General features: G+C 41.7%; 1 protein-coding gene across 1 annotated transcript in view; it reads right to left on the reverse strand.

The window, feature by feature from the left end:
• The window catches only part of Wnt10 (Wnt oncogene analog 10), a 196,904-nt gene that overhangs the window by 168,080 nt on the left and 2,299 nt on the right, over positions 1–26,525 (reverse strand). Inside the window, exon 2 of the mRNA XM_067146509.2 lies at positions 25,317–25,555. Coding sequence (XP_067002610.2) covers positions 25,317–25,555 — 239 coding nt within the window. The remainder of the gene's footprint in view (positions 1–25,316; positions 25,556–26,525) is intronic.

Consider the following 26,525-nt stretch of genomic DNA (forward strand, 5'->3'; position numbering starts at 1 on the left):
TTACTTACAATTTGCTTTACGTCGCACGGACACAGATAGGTCTTATGGGGACGATGGGATAGGAAAGGGCTAGGAGTGGGAAGGAAGAGATCCCCAGCATTTGCCTGGTGTGAAAATGGGAAAACTAGGAAAACCATCTTAAGGGCTGCCGGCAGTGGGTTTAGAACCTAATATCTCCCGAATGCAGCTCATAGCTACGTAACAACCCGTGCGACCACTTGCTCGGTGATTGTACTTTAATATTTACTGATACTCTAATAACATTTCTATGTTCACGTGCAAGTTGTTCCAAAGAGTGTGTGTTTAATTTTAAGTGACTAAATTTTAAAAAAAATGTATATCCGAGATAAATACAGGCTAGCCTATGTTCTTTAACATTGAATAATTTATTTATTCGTATTCACCTGTGGATGGTATAAACAACCGTGGTGCCCCTAGCCTATCGTAATAGGCGACTAAAATGGAAACCAAGGGCGTTCAACCTGAGAGCATGGTTCCTTTAGCTGATACTTGCATTATTTCCACTTACTTGTGCTAATTTACTTACTTTCCTGTTTCTTGACTGACCTCCCTAGGTGAACTTTTGTTCCTTTCTGACTTCGACCGTATTAGGTTTACGAGGTTTAGGGTCAATTTTCACGACCTCCGTGGCCCTTCCCTTTCTTTCTTCAATACATTCATTTCTTGAAGTGTAAGTCCTTTTCCAGTTTCGTTCTGATTGCTGCTAATAGAGGGTGGTTGCCCAGTTGTTCTTCAAAACGATAATAATAACCACTATTTACTCATAGCATTGAAAATATTTCGATACCTTCTCATGAATTTTAATTCACGTTTGCAAGCTGTTGTTCATTAATTTTTCTACATTCTCTGCGCCCAGATAGCCTACATAAAATCATACTTCGAAAAGCAGAAGCAGAGAAGTAAACAAAAACGTAGGATTCGAAATAAATTTAATATATGCACAGTAAAATGAACACTGATTATCAATGGGTGAATATTTTTTCATAAAGCGGCAGGAATAGATTAAATTAGATCCGGAGTGGTGTAGTATAGTGGGACAGTAGGAATGAAATGGCTACATAGAGTAATAGGTTTACTATGGAATGTGAGTGGGGTACCTTCCGTTTGGACAAAATTAGTATTTGAAGCTATCTACAGTATAAGCAAGGAAACAGGAAGGAAGAAGTGAGGACCATAGATTAAATAATCCGACGCCCGGCTGTATCGGCAGACCGCCAGACGTTTCTGTGAAGCAGTACTGTATAGGCCTACTATAAACGTTTATGAATAATATCCAGCCGAATCTGTTTATGTTAGGTTCTTTCTGTCTGTGTGAATCACGTCCTTTCTGGTTTCCTTTGTTTAACGTAACATCTTACCACCACCATCACCACTACAAACAACAATAAGAAGAAGAACAACAATATTTTAGTATGGTCAACTTTCCTTCTTTGTCATTATTAGTGAGACAATCTCTTTTCGACTACTATACAATGTCCTGTAATTAATATAAGAATATAAGAACAAAAATTGGTTCTCTCGCTTATTTCCTTAGGCCTAAACTTACAGTTACGAGTTACGAATTGTAAATGCCTATGGATACAATCTACATCGTCGCTTTAGAATCAATACCGATAACATGTAAAGACAAAATACAAGAAAAAACATGTAAAATAGAAAAAATGGTCCAGAAGTCTTAAGAAGTGGTCTCTTATAACGAACCATCTCAGTCAATTAGTAAAGGAAAAAAATGAAACCACTGTCCCCTTTGCGAAAATCAAATGATCATAAATATACCGCTCGGTCATCAACGGCCGCTAATTTCAGATGATTACCAGTCATAAGACATAGCCTGCACGATTGCCAGGTAACATTGCCTGGCTATCCATCCATACTTTGCATCACAGCCGACACGGTTGGTAGATTACACTTCCACACACATTTTGTGAGGTAATTTCGTAATGCAAATTTTCCGTTGACCCCAAGCCATAAGGAATATTTGTCAGAAAGATCATTTTTGTATGCATTTGTCCATGTTAGTTATACGATATAGAACCGCCGAATTTGATTGTATTTTGTTGACTGCACGAGTACAACAGTAACATAATGTTTGCTGGCTGTCGAAGTGTACAAGATTCAAACTGTAAGAACTACAGCATACCAGGCATCTAGAAAGGAGGGTGCGATCAATAGTGGAGAGTAAATTGATTGAAAACCAGTGCAGTTTCAGGCAACTAAGAGTATTTTTTAAGAATGCGTCAGGTCATTCAAAAAATGCTACGAGAAAATAGACTAGACCTAGAGAAAGCGTACCACAGAGCACCTCTTTGAGGGATTATGGGATCAGGGGTACATCACAGGCAGTCAAGGGCATTTTTTGCTGACAATGCGGCCACAGTGAAAACTGATGGTAGAATGAGTTCTTGTGCGGCCGAGAACCCAAAACACACCCGTTCGAATTAATTTCTGGGTACATTCCTATTTGTGTAGGGCCCCTTGGCTCAATAGTCGGCGTAGAGGCATTCAGTGCAGAAGGCCTCGTGTTCGATTTCTGACCGCGTCTGTTTGTTTTGGGTACCTCCTCGGAGGAGGATGAGTTTCTGTGTTGTATTTACACACAATTCACCATAATAAAATTGAGCGAGTTAGGGGCGTGAAGCTGTTGAATTTGCATTCGGGAGTTAGTGATTTGAATCCCACTGTTGGCAGTCCTGAAGAGGGTTTTCTACGGTTTCCCCATTTTCCCACCAAGCAAATGCTGGGGCTGTACCTTAATTAAGGCACAGCTGCTTCATTCCCACTCATGGCCCTTTCCTATCCCATCGTCGTCCTAAGACCTATCTGTGTCGGTGCGACGTAAAGTAACCCTCCACACAGAGAACACCCTGTGGGTAGGGGCATGTCGTATAAAGCAACTAAAAGAGGCAACCGCAATGCTCTCAACTTGAGATTCCCCTGTAAGAAGGGTGCTAGAATATATTAACGGTACCTCCTGTCTGTAGTAAGAGGTTGGGTTTGATCCCCATTGTCGGCAGCCCTGAAGATAGTTTTCCGTGGTTTCCCATGTTCATACCAAGCAAATGTTGGGACTGTACCTTAATTAAGGCAAAGCTGCTTCCTTCCCACTCATAGCCCTTTCCTGTCCCATCGTCGCCCTAAGACCTCTCTGTGCCGGTGTGACGCAAAGTAAATTAAAAAAGAAAATGTAGTAACACGGGAGTAAAGGGAGTAATCTTGCAGAGGCTCTGAAGTAAGGAGCGTGGGTTGGCGACAACTGGTTTCCTAGCTGAGTCAGGCGTTGTTCCCACTTATTTTTATCACACTCCTCACGTTAGTTTTCGTGTCCAACCCCTTAGTTAACACTTCTTCTCTTCGATATCCAACAGTATTAGGTGTACGAAGCCTCGGCAGTGATTTTCACGTCCTTCGTGTCCCTTCCCTTTCTTTTCTTTTCCTTAACTTTCATTCTAGGAAGAGTCAGACCTCTTCAATTTTCTCCTCTCTTTGGTGTTAATAGAGGATAGTTGTCTAGTTATACGTTTCCTTAAACACCACTATCGACCATCAATATCATCGTCTTCATACGTTCTCAATATATATACCATATGAAACCAAACCGAACCCCATGCCGCGACAGCCTCGAAGGGCCATGGCCTACCAAGCGACTGCTGCTCAGCCGGAAGGCCTGCAGATTATGAGGTATCTTGTGGTAAGCACGACGAATCCTCTCGGGCGTTATTCTTGGTTTTATCGACCGGGGCCGCTTTCTCACCATCAGATAACTTCTCAATTGTGGATCTCGAACCAACCCTCAGATCCGGGTAAAAATCCCCGACCTGGCCGGGAAGCGAACTCGGGGCCTCCGGGTAAGAGGAAGGCAAGCTACCCCTACACCACTGGGCCGGCATTTATACCATATAACTCTAAAAATGGCTATGCCTTATGTTTCCTCCAACAGGGTTAAGAAATATCGGGGTGGGATATCCCAGTTACATCGCCACTAGCTTTCCACAAATATGGCATGTGTTTGAAACCCAGCCAATGCACGCGAGATTTTTGAAATGAAAAGTCACCTTCTTGTGGATCGGTGAGGTCTCGTGACTCTGATCATGATATCAACGGTCACATTAAAGTGCTTGCTCGCCTTTTGTTAGGATATTGACGAAGCGAGTCGGCTGCATGGTTAGCTTCTATTTGAGGGATGGTGGGTCGAAATCTGCCGGAAAAGGATTCTCGTTGATTCTCATGTTCGTAGCAGATAAATGCAGGGGTTGTTCCTTACTGGAGGCTATAGTCACTTCCTATCCGGTTCTATTATATCGCCACCGTGTGATCCACCTGAGTCCGCACGACGTAAAGTAAATAGCACAAAAAAGCATATTACAAAATTGCACTTACCACATTTCTGGGATTGAAATCATGGTCTCTAGGACCGTAACCTGAAAAAGTGAGTCATCAGTCAAGTCAGTTCTGCCATAGCTGCTCTGCATAAAATTTGCTGTATATTTTCCTGAGGACAAAAGGACTTAATTACTCCGTTGTCTGGGAGAGTTGATGTTTGAAGGGTTTATGAGTAAGGACTCTTTGTGTGGGAGGATGGCAGCACCGTGTGTGGTCGCTGATGTCTGCAAGGCTCGAGGTAATTACGTGTGCATGCTGACGCCACTAACTTTATGAATGCAGCCACATTCATTCGTCTTTCGCTTATGTTCCGGTCTACTCTATAATCTTGGCACCATGGTCGTCACGCGTAGTGTCCTGCAAAACTTCGGCACGGACTCGTTACCTCCGCAACGCACTGTGACGCTTTGTCCTTACACCAATTATATGTTGCCCATACCGTAAATCATCTTCTTGAAGGTCTGCGATCCCTGGTTGAATACCTTCAGTTCGCGGGTCCCCGGGTTCGATTCTCCCGATCGAGTCGAGTGATTTTAATGTTAAGGGGGTTCAAAATGAAGGAAAATTCGAAAATTATGTATTTTTGTTTTCTTGGCGATTCATCAAATACGAATTTTAAGCTTTAAATGATGTATAATACGTAACATTCCGTACAATATAAGGTATTTAACTTTCACATTGTTGGATATACTGCATACTCGGTTATGCGTGTTACAAATGCCAAAAGTGACTTTTTTTGGAAGTTATCTCTTCAATAACCAATAAAATCCCAACCCAAATTTCTTCGATTTGAATCCCAGTGAACTCGAATGGGATTTTTATACGTACGTAACCCCCAAACACGTCAAGTCCTAAACTAAACATGAGTATTCATGAGCCCCACATAGAACTGAGATGCTGACGTAAGATAATAATAATAATAATAATAATAATAATAATAATAATAATAATAATAATAATAATAATAATAATAATAATAATTCGTCCCCACAAGACGTACCTCTGTCGGTGCGACGTAAAGCAACTAGCAAAAAGTAATAATATTCAGCTACTTGACTGAATGGTTCAGATGGCCCCAGGGCCATATGGGCCGTATATTTTAGCCACGTTTGGTTAATTTATTCCTCTTCGACAGGGCTGGCTGTTTGTATTAATATACAGCTTCAACAAAAAACATTACAAATTATGAGGGACAGGAAGACCTAGATGAGCCATCATATGCAGCTGGGATGTATTAGAACACTGGCGAATGACTCTGACTACATCCGTAACTTTAAGACCATTTTTCTTGAAACATTGTTTCTTCCAAAGTTATGTACATTTTTCTCAGCTTATCGATAAGTCAGAGTTTTGAAACTTGGGAAATTGATGCACCATGTACAGCAATGAATACAAAAAACATTTTTTTTGTAGAAATGTAAATTATACGGGGCGTTAGAATGGATTTTATAGGATTATTTTGCAAAATAAAGAAAGGATATAAAAATGTAGAAGTTTTCAACTTAAAAAATGAAAATTCTTGTTTTGTACACATACTAGAAGTACGAATAAAATTAAACTATGTTAGAAAATTGTTTATGTGTTTCTTAGTTTCCTCAAAACAGGAACATGAAGTTGCAAAATTAACATGGGTGATGCAGGCGATTCCGAACCCCCTCAAACACTTAATTCCCTTAGCTCAGAGACTGTGTTCTTGATGACGACGGCGATTATTATTATTATTATTATTATTATTATTATTATTATTATTATTATTATTATTATTATTTACCTTCTTGAATTCTCCGTTTTTTGAAACTCAGTCTAAGTTAAGGGACTTGGGTTTCAATTGGTCTAGTTTCGTTTAATATATGAGGGATCCGATGGAGGATCTGGTGATTATAATGGTGGTGAAGTTATTGGTTTAGCAGGAAGTACAATTGTACACCTAATAAAAATCAGAGAAAAATGTGAATGAGGTACGACTCTTCTATAGTATGATCGAACAATCGGTAAAACGAAATGTAAAAACCACGAAGGGCATGAAAAGTAAAGGAAACCCTAGGTCTCACAAACCTAGCACCGTTGGAGTGGGATTAGAACAAGAGCGGACCAAGGGAGGTCCGAAAAATGAGGTAAATATAAGGAGCCTTGGACAAGTAAGTAAAAACAACGCCAGACTCAGCTGAGGCCCTCATAGTCCCCAGTCCACATTACCAACTTCAGGGCTCCTAGATTCTTCATTTCAGCCGCCTCATGAGATAGGTAAGAGTTAACGTGAATATTCTACCGGCTCCATCCACAGGTCATAATGAAAATCCACAGCCTGTTTGCAGTAATTCGACCGGGTCAGGAATGGAATGAATGAAGCCCCATCTAACGGCGAGCATAGGAAATGTGCCGGCTGCCGAAACCTGTCGCACTCCTCTGGGGCAATGATAAATGAATAGCAGATTAAATGAAATGATACTGGAGAGCGTTGCTGGAATGAATTATATCACGGAAAACCGGAGTCCGCAGGTCATAATGCAGGGTTTTATGAAGAAACAGATTGAGCTGGCTGCACGGTGTGGGCGATGTACCTGTAAAATTGCCTTCAGGAGGTGATGGGTTCGATAACCACGGCTAACAGCTCAAAACACGGCTTTTCGTGGTTCTTCGCCTTCATACCAGACACATACTGGGGCTATGACTTAATTGAAGCCAAGGCCGTTCCCTTACCAGTCTTATCCCATGATGTCATAAGATCTGAGTTGGCGCGGCGTAAAATCAATAGAAAAGAAAATATTGTCCTTACTGTGATCATGTTTGAATTCTCTATTGTGTGAACTTTAGTTAAATTCAAGGCAGTCGGATACGAATTGATCTGGTTTCGTGAGGAAATTATACGAGAGGTCCGCTCAAGCGAGGGTTTTATAAAGAGACCAAATGGGTTGGCTACGTAGTCTTTTACTTTTATTGTTTCTCCCCGTGGTAGAACACATCAGTTCGTTAATGATGTTCTGGAAGACAAACACTGGCACATCAGCCGCGCGGTGTGGCTCACATGGTAGAGTGCAAGTTGGCGGGTTTAATCGATACCCTTCACAAATTGCTTTACGTCGCACCGACACAGAGAGGTCTTACGGTGACAATGGGATAGGAAAGGGCTAGAAGTGGGAAGTAAGCGGCCATGGACTTAATTGAAGTACCTGGTGTAAAAATAGGAAACCACGGAAAAAACGTTATCAGGGCTGCCGACAGTGCAGTTCAAATCCACTATCTCCCGAATGCAAGCTGATAGCTATGTGACCCAAACTGCACAGCCACTTGCTGGGTCAGACTCCGTTAGGTGGTATTTTTAGGTGCTTAAATACACCAGCCTCGTGTCGGTAAATTTTCATACACATAAAAAAAGAACTCCTTGGATTGATGTTTCGGTACTTCGGCATCTCCAAAATTAATATTATTATTTACCGACAAAATTAATTAAAACTTAACGTAGGTGCAGTGATGGCGTACAAATAGTACCACTTAACACAATTAGAGTACCTTAACACGTCGAAATACAGTATATACGCAGTAATCTTGCAATCGATCTGCGAAGCATGTCCATATGATATGGCTGACCTACGATAGCTCACTACATCAGCAACTGATTGTATGGGCTTATAGCTCGCTGACTGAACTGATCATATACAAAATACACAGTAGTTTATTAAGGAACCGCAATCGCGATGTCGGTACAACAGCAGCAACACACTATCAACAACACAACTCCATAACTGTCCTTCAGCTACTCACTCAACACTTTTTATACACTGGCCATTATTCTAAATAATTATGCTTTCTTAAAAGATAGTATTACTATAAGATACCTGTAATGTTCTATAATAACACCGAGAAGTCTTTGGTAAGTTGCTGTTTTACAGTTATTGCCTTGAAACAAGTTTGTCATTATAGCACATGACCTAAAGATATCAAAAACACCTAGAATATTATATAACATGTCCTTGGTACACGAAGATTCTAGAACTCACTTACATTAACACACACGGGACTGGGTTTTTTCCTGAGCAACTCTGGAAACACGGACGGTTATTTACAGTGATATACAGAATGGAACCTAACTTCCCTTAATACAGTATATTTACCTACAACCGGAAGTTTTCTGAATGTAAACACATCAAGGATTATTTACTAGTGGAAAAAATAGCCTAATTTATAATAAGGTAGAGGAGGGTAAGAGTACGTGCAGTACGTTGTTAACAGTTATAAGGATTTGATGCTGCTACTACTACTAAAAACGTCTTCATTCCTTCCCTCAAGTGGGAGGCGGGCCTCTTAGACGGTAATGCCGTCTCTCAGGCTGGGAGATTTGTTGCGGTGTAGGAGATGCTCGGAGAAGGTGAGGGGTTTGGTGGCCGTGGCCTATACTAGGAACTGTCCCGGCATTCGCCTTAGGGCAGGGAAATGGAAAACCACGGAAAACCATTCTCAGGACTACCGACGGTGGGAACCAGCTCCTCAGCCTCCCGAATGAAGAGCTGCAAAGCTAGCCGAAACTACCCGCTGTTAAGCCTAAGCCTTCTTTACTCGGCATTATTTCATTATTACTATTACTAAAAACGTTTTCTCTCCTTCCCTGAAGGGGGAGGCGGGCCTCTTAGACGGTGACGCCGTCTCTCAGGCCGGGAGATTTGTTACGGTGAAGGAGATGCTCGGAGAAGGTGAGGGGTTTGGCGGCCGTGGCCTATACTAGGAACTGTCCCGGCATTCGCCTTAGGGCAGGGGAATGGAAAACCACGGAAAACCATTCTCAGGACAGCCGACGGTTGGGGCCACCCGTAAGGTGCAGCCCTGTTCCGTCTCCCGACTGCAGAGGCGTAAAGCCACGGTAGAGCCGCGGCCACCCCTCCTCTGTTCAGTTGGCCGGTCAGAATGCAGAGCTGGTGGACCACGGACCAGCCGTGGCCACTTGTGGGCGAAGACCCACTATGCATCTATCGACTGGATTTGATAGTGCAACGTGGTAAGAAGTTGCATACTGAATGCTGTTTACTATAAAAAAGCTCCGTGAAGTGTGCTTTGAATGAGAGGTAAGATCCTGTTTTCGATACTTTCACTGTAAATTTTATCACTCGTATAATAGGAGTATAACGTTTCTTAGTTTAAATGAAGTAAGTATTTTTATACGATAAAAATAATTGTGTGTTAGTGTAGTCTACGCTACTGCGTCAAAATGCATTATAACGCTAACGCTTCTGCCATCTAGCGAGTTTTTCAGTACACTGAACTAAACGGCCAATAGCACGCGCCACATCTGAAAGTGCGTACTCTTGGACGCCTTCTGAAGAGTGATGTTCATCATTCGTTTCTTTATAGTAGTCAACGCGATCAGGTTTCCCGTGCGAAATAATCAATATCAATTTTTATTATGATCAACAGTATTGTCTTTCAGAACATAGTTATGGGTAAATACGAACGGACGACAGATATAAGCAATTTTACTCAGGAAATGTTTGATAAATCGAAAGCCCTTCTAAGAAATGGGGAGAGTCAACGATCCGTGGCCAAGAAAATAGGAGTCAATGAAGTTGCTCTTCATAAAATGCTTAAAGCTGTGAATGTTGTCTTTTAGGCTCCAAGTTAGTTGATGTACTGTAAAGAGTAACATGAGGAAAAAAATATTTTCAGTTCGTAATTTTTATTGTGCTTTAGCCTATATGCTTCAATTTAAGTCAACTACAAGTACAAATTTTCGGCCACGTAAATGGATAGAAATAATATATGAAAACTTCCACTATAACTCTTATCAGATTATATTTCGGATAGCGATGCCATATGTTTATCCTAACAGCATGATAACTGTCATTCTCAGTTTATAGTTTTCCAAACTTCTTGCAAGTATGAAATCGAAATCGTCAATATGAGGACCAATAGAGCACCTATATCATCAATTCTTTTTTTATACGACGGAAAGTAAAATATAAACTAAGCAATAAAACACGATGAAAGATCAATGGCATTCAAGATAACTGAGTAGTTCGTGCTGGAAGTATGGACTTTATTGCTCAGAAGAAATCTAAGAATGAAGGTTTCATAATGGAGAGAAATGTAGAAAATCAGAAAATAACATATACATAAAGTGTAGAGCTGCAATAATGTATGCTAGTAATTATCGAAGAAGAGTTGACACGAGACTGTCAAGAGTTAGTACTTTGTTGCATACAAGTGATGAACTGATGATTTATTGTATAACTAGCTGTGATAGCTGTCGTTGACGGGAACATAGTTATTTAAAAATTAAATTTTAGGCGCCTCTCATAAACCTCCTCTAAACTACCATTTCATTCAGCGTAAATAAAGTGATTTATAGACTAGATTGCAGTGGTTTATTCCCTGACTTTGCGAACCGATTTTTATTAAATAATGTTCACCCATTTTCTCGCGGCTGGGCATCGATATGGACTTAGCAAAAAACTGGAAATTTATGGATATCTCTGTTATTATAGCCAGTGCGGTAAAAACGTATAAGACATAAATGACCGGAAATTTAATTCTATATCACTGTAGTTATTTAGTATTTATCAACAGGACCACGAATAACACTGAGTTTTGGCAATTGAATTTTACGTCTTCCCCTAAACTACCATTTCACTATGTGCGAATAACATTATTTATAGCCTAGATTGCAGTGCCTTATTATCAGACTTTACAAAAACCGAGTTTCATTAAATTCCTGTTCAGCCATTTTCCCGTGATGCCCGTACAGACAGACAGACAGACAGACAGACAGACAGACAGACAGACAGACAGACAGACAGACAGACAGACAGACAGACAGACAGACAGACAGACAGACAGACAGACAGACAGACATGACGGAAAATTAAAAAAAGTGTATATCCTTGTTACTGGGGAGACGACCAATACAGAAATACCATCCTTTCTAAAAATTCTGAGCAATATACAGACAAAACTCTTATTTTATACATGTGTAGATTGTCATCCGATGGTGCTCTCATTTCACCTGGTTAGAGATAAAATGTAGTTGAAAGTCTGTTAGTTATTTATCGGTGTGACACTCCGTAAAAGCTGTGGCAGGATGGCAGTGGTTGTGCTATGTCATGCCGTGACCAGCAGGTGACACGCATCACGCCGTCTAACAAGCCGCACCTCGTCACAATTGATTAGGTAACGAGATTCGTTTAGCAGTCACACTTGGCCAAAAGAGCTGCCCACGTGATACTAAGTGAAGATCAACAAGAAATGTCCCAAAATTCTCGTATTAATAAATCAGTGAGAATAAAGAAATACACAGAGTGTCCCAGGAGGAATGATCAATATTCAGGAATATGACATGAACAATCATTTGAGATAGAACACATTTTAATGTACATTTGTTTTAGAGCTAGAGGCGTGCACCTGTGTTTTACCCACTCATCCTCTTTGACGTTTTGAAATGGGTAAAAGTTTTCCGCACGTAATGTTCACAATGCACGTGTTCGTGGGACAGAAAGTCGCTGGTAATAAGACTACGCTGTACCATTTCAACAATGTGTTGCTGTTCCTGCACAGGCTGTCGAACTACAAGTTCAGAAGAAAAATGGGAACTTGGAAGTATACCTGTTTCACGCAATGTGCTGAAAACTTGGGTAAACACCCTACGATCAGGAATTCGGCGTGCAGGAAAGCGCCAGCGGTATTCCTCGACAGCAACGGGAGCACTACCATCGCAGAATCCGTAAACATACATCATATCTGCATATTCTTCATTAGTGTGGATGTGTGGCATTTTAGCCAGCGCGTGTACAAACACAGTTCACCGATACTTCTCTCTCTTCCCGGGACACTCTGTATTATATCCCTAATGGGTGGGGGTGGTAGATCATATTACGGTATCCCCAAACTCGTCAACTAATCAACTCTCATACATAGGTAATCTTCTCTGATTCGCTGTTACTACAGGTGCTTCGAAAGGAGGCTTTCAGTGCTGTCTCAAAGATACATTAGACGCCAGCGTCCTGGAAAGGTGTGGCAATCTAATGATTTCACTGCTACACTAGGACGAAATGCCGGTAATTTCACGAGTGGAAAGACAGGCGTAAAACGTTGATTACTTTTAGAATTTTGATACTGGTTAAGAAAATAATGATGTTCTTTTCAAATTACAGTGAAATTGACTCGTCTCCTCATGACCGCAAAATAATAAACATAATTCATTGATAATGCACTTGAAATATTGTTTCAAGATAATCATAGATTTTTTCTTAAGTACTTGCTTTACGTCGCACCAACACAGATAGGTCTTATGGCGACGATGGGATAGGAAAGGCCTAGGAGTAGGAAGGAAGCGGCCTTGGCCTTAATTAAGGTACAGCCCAGCATTTGCCTGGTGTGAAAATGGGAATCCAAGAAAAACCGTCTTCGGGAATTCCGACAGTGGGGCTCGAACCCACTATCTCCCGGATGCAAACTCACAGATACGCGCCCCTAACCGCACGGCCAAGTATCTCGGTATAATAATAATAATAATAATAATAATAATAATAATAATAATAATAATAAAATATTAATTATAGAGAAACTCAACGACTTTTCAGACTTACTGGATTGCCATAAGGACAAAGTTTAACTACATAAAATTTGTTTTGTATAATTAATAACACAATATACAGTCTATAGTATTAAAAATTGGGAAATACAAAACATTAAAGAACAATACATTTATGACATTAAGGGGAACTACGCATCCGGGAGATAGTGGGTTCGAATCCCACTGTCGGCAGCCCTGAAGATGGTTTTCCGAGGATTCCTATTTTCACACCAGGCAAATGCTGGGGCTGTACCTTAATTAAGGCTCGGCCGGTTCCTTCCAACTCCTAGTCCTCCCATATCCGATCGTCGCCAAAAGACCTATCTGTGTCGGTGCGACGTAAAGCAAATAGCAAAAAAATGGGAACTATTGTGAATACAGATGAATGAAAACTTACGACCTGTTTTCCAGTCATTGACCGGGCCAGGGATGGAATGAATGAAACCCCCATCTTGCGGCGAGGATAGGAATTGTGCCGGCTGCCGAAGCCTGTCGCACTCCTCTGGCGCAATGATTAATGACTGACAGATAAAGTGAAATGATAGTGGAGAGTGTTGCTGGAATGAAAGATGACAGGGAAAACCGGAGTACCCGGAGACAGATGTGATTTGAAAATTGATAAAGAACCTCGTAAAGTGGCGATTACCAGAAGATTGATTCTGGATTTATATAAGACGAATCTGTTCCAGAAATTCATTAAAAAGCCCTACTTGTACTGCCACGTGGCCTAACCATTTAACCCAATATTTTCAGCTCTTCTAAATGATACTTTCCCCTGTAAAATTCGATTGTATTTGTGTAGGAGTTTCTACAGGTACAGATCATTCGAGTTGAGGCCTATGGGTGACGATCGCGTCTGTGAGATGTTAAAGACGCTCTAAACAACCAGTTTCCTAGCCAGAAGAAATAACCAAATAATAAGAAAATCCCACACCCAACTGGGAATCGAACCCGGGATCACTTGATCTAAAGACTAACATGCTAGCTAATTATCCATGTTCCAAGATCATGAAAACGAAAGGGAAAGGAGAACAACGATTTCTCAACTCAACCGAGATATATAGAATGTATCGACAAAAATATTAGGGATTCTCTTCGTGTTATATAAAAACGATAGCGGAATCGGTTTGGCGAGAAAATGAGGTTACTTTTGCACATTCCGGGGCGCGATTCAAATTGAAGAACTCGCCGTATATACTGTGCCAGAGCGCAAATCGCTGCTCGCTGATGTGCTTCAGGAAAGGGAGAGAAGTGAGGTGTATGATGGACGGAGACAGAGATAATGCTCCTAGCAAATACATAAGTTTCTTGTTTCGACTCACGCAGAATTGTCCTAGTCTCTTACAGGCAATATCCACAGTTTATTTATTGCACTCTCAGTAATTAAGGCACACTTCTCAGTCAAGGAATGTACCAGATCGTTTCTCCTTTCGTCTGTTGGTCTCAGTAACGTTCTTTATTACACTTAAGAAAATGGAAATTGCAACACCATGAAGGCATTGGTCGTTTGTGTTGATTTTCAAGATATGGAACGATGCCATGTAGGTGTGTAAACGATCAAAGTTTCAGACCCATTGGATTGTTGCTACAGGTCTCCCCACGTGATTGGTCGCGGAGGAATCAACTCCAGTATACGGACTCTAGCGTAGCGTAGTTGACTTGCAGTCTGTGCAGTGAAGTGTTCCCCGTCAAACATGCCTCGACGACAGAGAATAGCACGCTATCAACAACTGTCGCCGTTTGAGAGGGCTCGGATAATTGGGCTGTGTGAGGCTGGATTATCGCTAAGGATTGTCGCTGCACGTGTTGGCCGACAGGCATCTACGGTACAACGTGCATGGCAGCAGTGGTCAAATGAAGGTACCCACACTCGTAGACCTGGCACAGGCCCAGCGCGACAGACAACTGTGAGAGAGGATCGCCGCATCATTCGGTTGGCCCGGATGGAACCCCATGCAACAGCAGCGCAAATTCGAGCAGCTGTGGCACCCCACGTTACACAACAAACAGTTGGTAATCGCCTGCGTGCAGCTGGCTTACGAGCCCGTGTCCCTGCAGAAGGTGTTCCATTGACCCCACAACAGCGACGTGTAAGGCTGGCCTAGTGTCGAGAAGGATCGGTGAGGGTCTACGAATGGCAGAGGGTCGTCTTTAGTGATGAATCGCGCTTCTGTCTTGCCCGCAGTGATCGCCGGAATCGTGTGCGCCGACGTACCGGGGAGAGGAGTCGCCCAGATCTTATTGTCGAGAGGCACACAGGGCCAACACCAAGCATTATGGTCTGGGGAGCTATTGGCTTTAATATGAAATCACAATTAGTGCTTGTTGAGGGCACTATGACTGCTCAACAGTACGTTGATAGGGTACTCAGTCCAGTGGTTGTCCTATGATGGCGAACATTGCTAATGGAATGTTTCAGGAGGACAATGCCCGGGTTCACACTGCACGCATCTCCAGAGAAGCTCTCCACGACATCACAACCTTAGAATGGCCCGCCAGATCTCCGGACCTCAGTCCTGTTGCGCATGTGTGGGACATGATGGGTCGACAACTGGCCAACCGTACTCAGCCACCCACAACTCTGGAACAACTGACCCATGCAGTGAAGCAAGCATGGGCCACAATTCCTCAGGAAGCGATCCAGGGCCTTATTGACTCCATGCCTCGACGAATTCATCAATGTATTAAAGCTCATGGTGGGCACAACCTGTAGTGATTGTTGTCCAAACTTGCGGTCGGAAAGACCTGAAGGTATAATCATCGAATCACAACCGAACACTCGTCCTTCATGTTAAATTGCAGCAATGTAGCACCACTCCTTCTGGGTGTTGCAATTTCCGTTTTCTTCAGTGTATTTAATATGTGCGAAGATGCATCGCTGACACCACACGCTCATGCACCGAGCGAGTTGGCCGTGCGGTTAGGAGCGCGCAGCTGTGAGCTTCCATTCGGGAGATAGTGTGTTCGAACACAATTTCGGCAGCCTTGAAGATGGTTTTCCGTGGTTTCCCATTTTCACACTAAGCAAATGCTTCGGCTATATCTTAATTAAGGCCACGGCCGTTTCCTTTCCACTCTTAGCCCTCCCCTATCCCATCGTCGTCATAAGACCTATCTGTGTCGGTGCGACGTAAAGCGACTTGAAGGAAAAAAACACGATCATTCATTCCTTTACTTGCAACATTGTAGAAGGAATGAAATACCGAAGGAAAGAAACAAAACGCCGAATGGTTTGATCGCAGTAAATACTTCGATCTTCACGTAGCAAAAAAGTCCATGTGAGTTAAATAGGTCGATCCCGAATGCTATTTAACTGACCTACCAAGGCCTACCCATCTCCCTGGATAATGATCATTTAAGTGCTGCCTGACCCGGCGAGTGAAATGCGGTGAAGAGCTATTGCGACACAGCCGCATTCGCTCCCGAATTCCCAGAAGAACATCTTCCAGTAATCCAGTCAATGACTGTACCGTTCAGGCGAGGGGGACGGGCATGCGGCCAAAGTAAATAGTCACCAAGAATGCTGACCCAAATACTGACACTAAATCGATGCTGAAATGTGCGCACTGCTGTCACATGTGGGTTTTCTTCTGCCAACCTTCACGGAGTTACCTGCCAATGGAAACGAAGTTTGAATGATGAGGTTGGCAGCGATTAAGGAGCCGGACGCCAAAAATCAGTGCGGGTCTCTGTCGTTGCAATTTGCTGCACCATCGGCTAGGTGCATATTAGCCATTCTCACCAATTTATACCGAAAACGTAGGAGCTAATATGGACAGAATAAGACTGCATACTGCCTACTGCGATAAACGAACAAGAAACTTGTTCATTCATACCGAGCATTATCTCTGTCTCCGTCTATCGTAGATTTCACTTTCCTTCCCTCCCCTCCCCTACCCTCCTCAGTAACACACCAGTGACCAGAGATTTGCGCTCTGGCACAGCAAATACGGCGAGTTCGACGATTTGAATCGCACATCCGGATGTATCGAACGCAATCTCATTTTCTCCGAAGTAAAAATTTTCTCCGCCAATGCGCTTGCGCCATTATTCTTTACATAACACGAAGAGCATCCCCGACATTTTTTCATTACAATTAAGGTACATCCTATATGATAGGTTAAATATTCTCGAAGATATCTGTATAGCATGACTACATAGAGTGACACAGATAGGCAAAAGTCCTTTATATGCAATCTGCCACACATATCTATGGCCTCCTGGAATACTGTCCTTGGGGTGGATGGGTTCATTCGATCCCAATTTAAAATTTAAGATTATTATGAATCCCACTATTACTGACTGTGTTTCTGGCTCCATAGCTAAATAGATAGTGTGCTGGCCTTTTTTTTTACAGGTGTACCGGGTTCGATTCCCGGCAGGGTAGGGAACCTTAAACGTAATTGGTTATTTCTCCTGGCAGGGAACTAGGTGTACGAGTCGTCTTCATAATTTCATCCTCATTACGACGCGCAGGTCGTCTAGGGGAGTCAAATCAAAAGACATGGACCAGACTTCTCCAGAGGCCACACGGCAATAATTAACCGACTGTACTGTCGACTTTTGTTGACCGACTCGTTGGCTGAATGGTCAGCGTACTGCCCTTCGGTTCAGAGGGTCCCACGTTCGATTCCCGGCCGGGTTGGGGATTTTAATCGCTTCTGATTAATTCTTCTGGCTCGGGGACTGGGTGTTTGTGTCTGTCCCAACACTCTTCTCTTCATATTCGCACAACACACTACACTACCAACCAAAACATAAACACGCAATAGTGATTACATCCCTCCATTTAGGGTTGGCGTCAGGAAGGTCATCCGGCCGTAAAACAGGGACAAATCCAGATTAGCGATGTTGTTCGCACTCGCTACCCCACAGCTGCGGGAAAAACAGTAGAAGAAGAAGTAGTAGTAGAAGAAGAAGGTCGACTTTCGTAATTTTTCTGTTGGCCTGAACTTTGAAAATCCTGCATTATAATCGATTTCGATACTCTGTATATCCGTTCATTCGGAGGCAATTTTCTTTGGAAGTATGATTTGATTGTCAATGACCGGAGTCTACTAACGATAAAGAGGATTAGTGTAACGTACCCTATGTTAAACAATAGGTACTATGGCGTATAGAAGAAAGAATTGGTGGTAAAGGTTCCAGGATATTGCCATTGCATTATAGACTTCTTCTTCTTTATCTGTTTACCCTTCAGGGTCGGTTTTTCCCTCGGACTCAGCAAGTGAATCCACCTCTACCGCCTCAAGGGCAGTGTCCTTGAGCTTCGGACTCTGGGTCGGGGGATACGACTGGGGAGGGTGACCAGTACCTCGCCCAGGCGACCTCACCTGCTATGCTGAACATGGGCCTTGCGGGGGGATGGGACGACTTGAAGGGATAGACAAGGAAGAGGGACGGAAGCGGCCGTGGCCTTAAGTTAGGTACCATCCCGGCATGTACCTGGCGGAGAAGTGGGAGACAACGGAAAACCACTTCCAGGATGGCTGAGGTGGGCATCGAACCCTCCTCTACTCAGTTGACCTCCCGAGGCTGAGTGGAGCCCGTTCCAGCCCTCGTACTTTTCAAATTTCAATTTCGTGGCAGAGCCGGGAATCGACCCCGGGCCTCTGGGGGTAGCAGCTAATCACACTACACCGCAGAGGCGGACATGCATTATAAACACCACAACTAAATCAAGTGGATTCCATCTGGTCCAGAGAACTTGGTCAACCCTAAACAGGATTGGGACAAACCATGGCAGATGTGCTGATCTTCTCCACAAGTGGGGACAGGTTTCCTCACCAGAGTGCAGTTGCGGTGCTCCCAGTATATCGTGCATGAGTGTCCGTCACGTTCATATAAAGGCAATGTCAGTGGCTTTATGGAAGCAGGTCCAACTGTGATAGAAATTTACTAACAACTTAAGAGTCAAATTGTAAATAATGTAATATGCTCTATCTAATCATATATTTTTGTGTGAAATGAAATGTCAAACGCTAAATAAATAAATGGGCGTATTTACAAACATCACGCAAAATAGTATACAATACAGGTGATAAGGATTAAGAGAAATGCCCGGCTCCTTGGCTGAGTGGTCAGCGTGTTGACCTTCGGTTCAGAGGAGCTCGGGTTCAATACCCGAACACGTCGAGGATTTTAAATGCGTATGGGTGATTACTAGGGCTCGGATGTTTAGCACCTAAATCAGCCCAAATAAGCAAGCAAATATGACCTCACAAGTGACGAAATATGACCTCAAAAGTGACGAAGTATGGCGTAAAAATTACAAAATATGACCCGAAAATGATTAATCTAAATATGGCAATTTTAAAATAAGTTATAAATAAAAACAGCAATTCCTTTGATACAATTTTGTTAACTAAATTCTTTATTCATACTTTCATATTAGTTTTCCGAATATACATGTTTAGCAGTTATTCACAGGCTATTCTCTTTGATTCACTTATCAAACATTTGTATATGCATACCTGTAAAGTACTAAGTTCGCTAAGATGTTTGCACCCTTCATTGGTGGTCTGAAATACGAGAAAACTAGAAATTAATCTTTTAATAAGAATATTTTGGAACGTTTAAGCCCAGATTGCATTAAAAATACTGCAATGCGATACAGTTTAAATTGAGCACCACGAAACGAATAAGTAGATGTCTTTCGAAACATTATGGTAGGGCGGCTGGGAAATAGTGCAAACTCACATAACTTTTTCATTCTTCTCTGCGGGTGGTATTGACACGTACGATAAGATTCGTCTTCAAAGTATTAGGCGCGAAAGACCTCCGATTATCACTTAAAACATTATCGTAAGAAGAGCGTTACAAGACGTTATTGGTGCATATTTAAATAATATTAAATCACTGCTGTCGAGTATGCACTTATCTTGAAATGTACTGGTACCTTCTCCTCTAAGAACATCCTGTATCTTTCACACACAGCGAAAACTGTCATTTCGATTTAGCACGTTTTGAAGTTTCCGTTTTATACTGAAGCCAACTATTTCAGGTGATCGCTGTGATGGAAGTTCAACACTTCTATCAATTTCAATACTTGCATGAATTTCTAAGCTAGCAGCTTCTAAACGAGTAATTGCACTCGATATAATTCCTAAGTTCGGCTTAATATACGCCAGACTTTCTGACAAACTGTTGGAAAACAATTCCTTGCAATATTGATAGAAGATGCAGAGTATTCCACTTGTATTAAGTACAGATATGATACGGAAAAGCAGTTTTGTGAATACTAATTCTCGTTCGGAAAGTTGACGATGATTTTGCACAGCTACAGCTATCACCAAACGGCCGAAATATGACAGAAATATGACGTTTCTACGAAAATAGCTCAAAATATGACCTTATGACAAAAAAACCCAACCAGGCAAGAAAATAGAGACAAAGAAACATATGACTTTTCCTCAACATTCGAGCCCTAGTAATAAGTCTGTCTTGGGGTGTTGTGTGTCCGACTCGTTGGATTAATGGTCAGCGTACTGGCCTTCGGTTCAGAGAGTCCCGGGTTCGATTCCCGGCCGGGTCGGTGATTTTGACCTTCATTGGTTAATTCCAGTGGCTCGGGGGCTGGGTGTTTTTGCTATCCCCAACATCCCTGCAACTCACACAGCATACATAACACTATCCTCCACTACAATAACGCGTATTTACCTACACATGGCAGAGATGCCGCCCACCCTCATCGGAGGGTCTGCCTTACAAGGGCTGCACTCGGCTAGAAATAGCCACACGAAATTATTTATAGTGTGTTGTGTTAGTTAACTCATATCTCTTCGTACGCATAAAACACAACGCACTATTAGCTCCCACGGAAACGTGCAATAGAGATTACATCCCTGCACATTGGGTTTTCATCAGGAAGGGGAACCGGTCGTGATACTGGTCAAAATCCATATCAAGTGCCGATCTCAATAAATTGGGAAAAAGGCTTGGAAAAAGAAGAAGAAGACGACGTCGAAGAAGAAGAAGAGAGACAAAGGCGATGGTGGTTGTATTCAGTTTTTAATTATACGAGGTCACTGATCTAGTGTTCGCCTCCCCAGTGTAACGGTTAGTGTTATTAGCTGCCGTCCTCGGGCACCCGGGTTCGATTCCCGCTACTGTCAGAAATTTAAAAATGGCAGGAGGGCTGGTGTGTAGTTGAAATGGTACATGCAGCTCACTTCCAATGGGTGTGTACCTAAAAAGAGCTGCACCACCTCGGGATGAGGACACAAGTTTACTATGTGGAGACATTTACTGCAGCTAATTCATGGAGGCTTGCGTAACTATGTACGTATGCATTATGCAAAAATGTGATATTATTGTAATTAGGAACATATAAAATAATGAATTACTAACAATGTTGTAACTATTTATATATTTGATTTTCAAATTCTGACTGTAGTAATTATTTGATATATTAGTATCTTCATCTCTTGGTATAAATATGGCAAAATGTAGCTTCCACTGAAGTCTCGGATTTATAGCTGTGATAATATGGATGCTGCTGAGGTGTGATTGAGTAAAGACTAGTGCGTGTGGATGCTATGACAGGTGCTGCTCATAAGGTCAGTGGTGCTGGAGCAGAACTTAATGACACAGTGAGGAAAGCAACGGAGAACGATCGCACTTATCATCTTGTTTAGAACGCCGCAATGGTTTTTGTCATTTCCATATACATGCATAACTTTCAGTGGTGTTATTTGAGGACCTAACCAGCCACTAGGCCGATGACTTTACACATTTATCATATTTCTATTGACCTCAATTTTGAAAATGAACTTTTTGACGTATTAACGTAATTTAAACCCTACGCGCCGACTTTAGCAGCGTTATGAAAACAGGAATAATTTAAAAAGATTTTGTTTTTCAGTTTGCTTTACGTCGCACCGACAGAGTTAGGTCTTAAGGCGACGATGGGATAGGAAAGGCCTAGGAGTGGAGAGGAAGCAGCCGTGGCCCTCATTAAGGTACAGCCTGAGAATTTGCCTGGTGTGAAAGTGGGAAACCACGGAAAACCATCTTCAGCGCTACCGACAGTGGGGTTCGAACCCACTTTCTCCGAATGCAAGCTCAGAGCTGCGTGCCCCTAACCGCACGGTCAACTCGCTCGGCAAATTCAAAAATTTAGCTTCCTTTTGTTTACATCCTATCCCAATAGAACAAATGGTTTTCTACCAGGGGCGGCCGTACCTTATGTTCTGAAGTACTGCACCACAGTGTCTATATGAAGAATAAATTGTTTTAAAATTATTATCTACAATCAAATACAGTTCACTGAAAATGATGTCAGCCAAAGAATAGGAAATCATTCGACTCCCCTCACAACCAGGGAACTAGTCGTGCGCTCCACGCCGGGTGCTGTGCAGATCACAGCTCAGCGATAATTTCTAAGCTTTTTGCCAGAAAGCAGGAATTCTGCCTTTTGCGCATGCGTGCCCAACTTTCCCGATGCGCTGTGGAAACAACAGCCAAGAAATCACTTCACAGCGAGTCTTCGTTCGTCCAAAGAGAGGCAGCACTGGTCACTCTTGCATTTCGACCGAAATGAGAACGTGGCAGGTGGCACCCTCTTGTCTCAGCGGTAGTATTTAAGAAGGGATCGCTCAAAGGAAGCGGGAAAACGAAATTCTGTAGAGGAGGCCATCAGCTGTTCCCAACTTGCCTATTCCATAGCCACATTTATAAACCAATGAACTAAAAGAATTGTATTTCTTATGCTGTCAAAATAAGGGTATGTTGTTGTGATTTTCTTTTAGACTAGTTTATAAATTTCACTATAACAACTGTAAGTTTCCTAACTGTCTGACTATATTTACAAATATTGTATAAAACTGCATTTAACTTGAAAAATCTGAATATCTGCATTTAAAATGGACATTATGAAAATTAACATTCATTAAATAAAATACACACTTGTCGGACCTTGTACTCACACTTACTTGTTACCTGCTTACTTACACATACGTTATTTGAAGGGCGCCAGCTGCCACTCAGTGCAGCAATAATAGAATGAGACTCTTGACTATCTCTAGGGTGTGGGGTAATAAGCTTACTTTTGACAACATACCATATAAGTTCTGGGAAAAGGAGATTGGCGTTCGGTTTCCCCATTAATTTTGAGGTTAAGATATTTTACTGTAATTGAAATAAAACTATGAATTCGTTTGATAGAACAAAATATATTCTTTAAATAATATATAAAAAATAGTGAGTCTTGTTGCGATAAAACAGATGAGAATATGAAATTATGACATTGCAACTGAAAGAAACTAGGCATGAATTTGAATTCTTCTTGACCGGACATTTAACAATTTATACGAAAGATTTCCCTCACTGATTCACTTGACTGTACCTTCAACACTTTGAGTGTAATTACGACGTATTCCTTTGATCTGGTGTTTACTGTAGATGTGTCACGCCTAACTTGGTGATACATCCTTGTGACTGCTTCTTCTCCATATCATCTGACTTCTTTGTAAGTCAATATGGTATTACCTCTTGGCAGGTCCAGGGTTGCCCTCTCTGACTTCATGGTAAGCCCTTGCATCCGTGTCTTCAACTAAGTGACGGACCAACCTTTTGGTCTCACTCTCTCAATGACCAATAATTAATGGCTCACTGAGTCTTCACCATCTCTCGTTCACACTCGTTGACTGACCAACTAAGGCCTCTTGATCTAGTAGACTTCTTCACTGTACTGCTTCCGTTTAAGTAATGACTGACGCTACAATATGCACCCAACTTTTATAGACGTTGGTTGACACAGCTACGTAATCTCCAGAAATAACAATGACATACTCCCACAACGCGGCAAATATTACATACAGTTGTGAAACCGCCGCCGGCTGAGTCTCTGAGCGAATATTCTAAAAGCTCACGATGACGTAGCCATGGCGTGGCAATGACTTGGCAGAATCGCCACCAATCTTGCACAATGTATCAACGTCACATCCAATCTCTGATATATACAACAATTCTCACTGTACAGGTATTGAGTGTTATTCTACACATACGTATATATGCATACATCTAAGTACAATCTTACAAGCAACAGGCATTGCAAAATAGAATTGAATAAGACTGTTAATTGCAATAATAGTAATAATATCACAGATAAAATAATAATAATACTGACATAATAATAATAATAATAATAATAATAATAATAATAATAATAATAATAATAATAATAATAATAATAATAATAATATAGATAAAATAATAAAATACAGATATCATCTTGTAACGGGATTTGAACCGTTACACATCATCATATGTAATTTTGCGTTACGACGTTGCTGGTTTTATTTCAGTGATTTTTGTAACATTGAGAAGTTCTGTTTTTGCGCGCTCACACCCCGTGTTTCTGCGTTCGTGAATGTTTTGTCATTGTAGATCTTATTATGTGATTAATTAGATTTGTGTGAGGAATATGTTTATGTGTTGGGCTTGTTTGCGTGTTTGTTCAGTGTGGAAAAATTAGTGGAGAGCCTTTTGGAAACCACGAATGTTTCTAAATATTTTTTATTTTTTTGGAGGGGGATGGATTGCAGCACACAGCTGATTTTCTGCACCAGTCGCCACTGCTTTCTACACAATAATAGTGTCAAAACGTTATAAAACAAAAAAATCTTCCGAATTAATAGTTGTACAATTGACGTTTTCACACATTAAAATTACGAAGATCGTTAGTTCGAAATTTTCAAGCGCTGTAATTTCTATAGTTGGAAACATAGAAAAACAAATGTGGGCTAAAATTAAATATCTGAGGACACATTTTCATTAAGAAAAAATATTTGTTTAGAACGTAAAATTTGTTAAACATTTCTCAGAAACCATTAAAGTAATACAAAAATCAATACCATCAAAAACAGCAAGGCGCGTGAGTGAACTCGGGCAATGTCCTAAGTCCTCTGCGTTCAGCGCATCATTTAAAGAACTGAAATCTATAATTCTAACGTTTCTCAAATTCTATCACGACCTTAACACATTCGTTCCAGTCCCATTCAGACTTTGTGGTTTTCTGTAGATTATTTTAGAAAATTATTCATGCAAAATTTAATAATAGCGAAATAACGTGAAAATTATTTTCCTTCTGCTGTAACCGTACATTAATTAATGCGAAAGCATCGTGTCTCTGTTATTTAGTTTCCTTTTAATCGTACCTCTTAAATAGTGTACAGTATCAATATTATACTTACTTTGCGTACGTTTCAGGTGGTATTGTCTTACCTGCGCGGGACACCTTTGTTCATCCCCAGTGTGGTACATCATTCGTGCATTTGAAGACAGAAGTACATAATGGATAGGGACCCTTCAAGCACAACATAGTTAATTTACGGTACATGAAGGAATAAAGTCTGACCTCTCTGGAACAGGACGCTGCTGTGTGGATTGCGGTTCTTCGTACTCAGGGAGGAGCAGTTCCAGCGATGCCACTGGAACTGGTACTGACATTCCTCCACAGCCAACTGCAGACCCTGGATTGCCTCAGCCATTACGTCGGGATGGCACAGCTCCATCTGTTCCTTGGTTAGGCCGGGGAACTTCTTACACACACTGTTGCTCACAATGGCGGTCTGTTCGGGGGTGGAACTGTTCACCCTAGAACAAAACAAGAAATATTTTGAGACATTACATTATTATTATTATTATTATTATTTAATAATACCACCAAACGAGCTTGCATTCGGGAAATAGTGAGTTTGAACTCCATTGTCGGCAGCTCTGAAGATGGGCTTCCGTGGTTTTCCGTTTTCACAGCAGGTAAGTGCTGGGTCTGTACCTTAATTAAGCCCACAGCTGCTTCCTTCCTAGTCTAAACACTTTCCTATCCCATCGTTGCCGTAAGACCTGTCTGTGTCGGTGTGTCATAAGACAACAACTAACAATAATAATAATAATAATAATAATAATAATAATAATAATAATAATAATAATAATAATAATAATAATAATAACTTTAAGAATCTATTTTGTTCAATGTATGTATTTACTTTTTGAAATAATTGGTCAATTTACGTATCTCACACTAGACGCAAGTAAAGTTTTCCTCGATTTGCCTACAACCAGTACATACAGTAGTCGGCCTAACCAACTGTCCCAACATCGCAAATCCATGGCTAAATGGTTAGCTTGCTGGCCTTTGGCCACAGGTGCCCCGGGCTCGATTCCCGGCAGGGTCGGGAATTTTAACCTTAATTGGTTAATTTCGCTGGCACGGGGGCTGGGAGAATGTGTCGTCTTCATCATTTCTTCCTCATCACGACGTGCAGGTCGCCTACGGGCATCAAATCAAAAGACCTGCATCTGGCGAGCCGAACCTCTCCTTGGACACTCCCGGCACTAAAAGCCATACGCCATTCCATTCCATTCCATCATCGCAAACATGTCCTTACGATTCGTCCAATACCGAGTTGAATTGGGAATGGATTTTAGAAACGACGGGTTCCTTTCTACATACTGATCCAAGAATCCACGACATTTGTCACTCATCCAGTTATCCCTCACCCCCAACGTATTACATATGCCTTCTTTTAAACGCTGTCTGATAATTGGGTCATGGAAACTTTTC

The sequence above is a fragment of the Anabrus simplex genome, chromosome 4 (assembly GCF_040414725.1).
Source record: "Anabrus simplex isolate iqAnaSimp1 chromosome 4, ASM4041472v1, whole genome shotgun sequence".
Classification (NCBI taxonomy): Eukaryota; Metazoa; Arthropoda; class Insecta; order Orthoptera; family Tettigoniidae; genus Anabrus; species Anabrus simplex.